The 1,801-nt window shown below is 40.2% G+C and overlaps 1 protein-coding gene across 1 annotated transcript; it reads left to right on the top strand.

Annotated features, from left to right (window-relative positions):
* The first annotated feature begins 131 nt into the window (after positions 1-131).
* Positions 132-1,409, top strand: LOC133297448 (uncharacterized). The gene has a single exon (XM_061496593.1). The coding sequence runs from the start codon at positions 132-134 to the stop codon at positions 1,407-1,409; it is 1,278 nt and encodes a 425-aa protein (XP_061352577.1).
* The last annotated feature ends 392 nt before the right edge of the window (positions 1,410-1,801 follow it).

Here is a 1,801-nt window from a genome sequence, read left to right as displayed (position 1 = left end):
CCTAGCAACACTGAAGAGCCTAGAAGAAATAAAGAGCAATGCAATATGATAGAGTTTAGAAATGGCAGATCTATAATCAACCAGAAGCTGTGGTTAGACCTTCCACATTAAAAAAAAAGAGAGAGGAGAACATGCAGAAAGAAAAAGATGCAAATTCTGAACCAGTTCAGAATTATGTTGTTCATGACAGCCCCCAAGGGGCTGCGCATAGTGACCCCTTGCTCATTCTGGTTGAACCAGACAATCAGCCCCCTATAGATGAGCCTTTAGGGAATAATTCCATGGAAAAATCCACTTCAAGGGGTTCGGCCCCTAAGACAAATAGTGAGACACCTGCTGCCTCAAAAAGACCTCCACCACCCTTCCCTCAAAGGTTACAAAAACAGAAGCAAGACACTCAATTTAGGAAATTTCTAGACCTCCTAAAACAGTTGCATGTCAACATTCCATTTGTGGATGCATTAGAACAAATGCCCACTTATGTGAAATTCATGAAAGAAATTCTTTCAAGAAAAAGGAGGCTAGAAGAGTTTGAGACTATTGCTCTTACACAAGAGAGCAATCAATATCTGCTTAGTAAGATACCTCCTAAATTAGGAGACCCAGGAAGCTTTACAATCCCATGCACCATAGGAGACCATTACATAGGCAGAGCATTGTGTGATTTAGGTGCTAGTATCAATTTGATGCCCTTGAGTGTGTACAAAAAGTTGAAAGTAGGAGAACCTAACCCCACCACTGTCACATTACAGTTGGCTGATAGGTCCTTAGTTTATCCGGAAGGAAAAGTAGAGAATGTCTTGGTGAAGGTAGATAAATTTATTCTACCAGCTGATTTTATAATCTTAGACTATGAGGAAGACAGAGAGGTGCCTATAATTCTAGGAAGGGCTTTCTTAGCCACTGGTGGGGCTGTCATAGATGTTAAGGAGGGTGAATTGGCCATGAATGTGAATGGTGAGCAAGAAAAATTTAATATTTTGCAAGCCATGAAATACCTAAGAGACATAGAGGAGTGTTCTAGGATAGATATCATTGACTGTGTAGTCAAAGATAAATTTTTCCATGAGTCTGCATTGGACTCTTTACAAATTTCTGGTTTTGAGGGTCTTGAAATCAGTCAAACTGATTCTGAGGAAGTAGTTAAGTGGCTAAATTCTAGAACTGATGTGGTTTGGAAAAATAAAATTTTTGAGTCCTTAGAATTGGCCAAGAGAGGGTTAAAAATTCCCAAACCCTCAATTGAAGAGCCCCCTGTGTTAGAGCTCAAGCCTCTGCCTAATCACCTTAGGTATGCTTATTTAGGAGAACAAGACACCTTGCCTGTTATAGTGTCTAACCTGCTCACTTTGTTGGAGGAAGAACAGTTGCTGACTGTTTTAAAAAAATTTAAGAGGGCTATAGGTTAGTCTTTGGCAGACATAAAAGGAATAAACCCTTCCTATTGCACACATAAAATCCTTTTCACTGACCCAACCAGCAGCTCTAGAGAGCAGCAAAGAAGGCTTAACCCAATCATGAAAGAGGTAGTAAAAAAAGAGATTATTAAGTGGCTGGATGCTGGGATCATTTACCTCGTGTCTGACAGTAACTGGGTTAGCGCAGTACAGTGTGTCCCTAAGAAGGGTGGGATCACTGTTGTGGAAAATGAAAAAAAAGAACTAATACCCATTAGGACTGTCACTGGTTGGAGGATCTGTATGGACTACAGAAAACCTAACAAAGCCACTAGGAAGGATCATTTTCCTTTGCCTTTTATCGACCAGATGTTAGATAGATTCGCTGGTAAGGAATATTACTG

This window comes from Gastrolobium bilobum, unplaced genomic scaffold, assembly GCF_033153095.1.
Source record: "Gastrolobium bilobum isolate Gb01-03AN ecotype WA unplaced genomic scaffold, APGP_CSIRO_Gbil_v1 utg25662, whole genome shotgun sequence".
Taxonomy (NCBI): domain Eukaryota; kingdom Viridiplantae; phylum Streptophyta; class Magnoliopsida; order Fabales; family Fabaceae; genus Gastrolobium; species Gastrolobium bilobum.
This window is presented reverse-complemented; position numbering and strand designations above follow the sequence as displayed.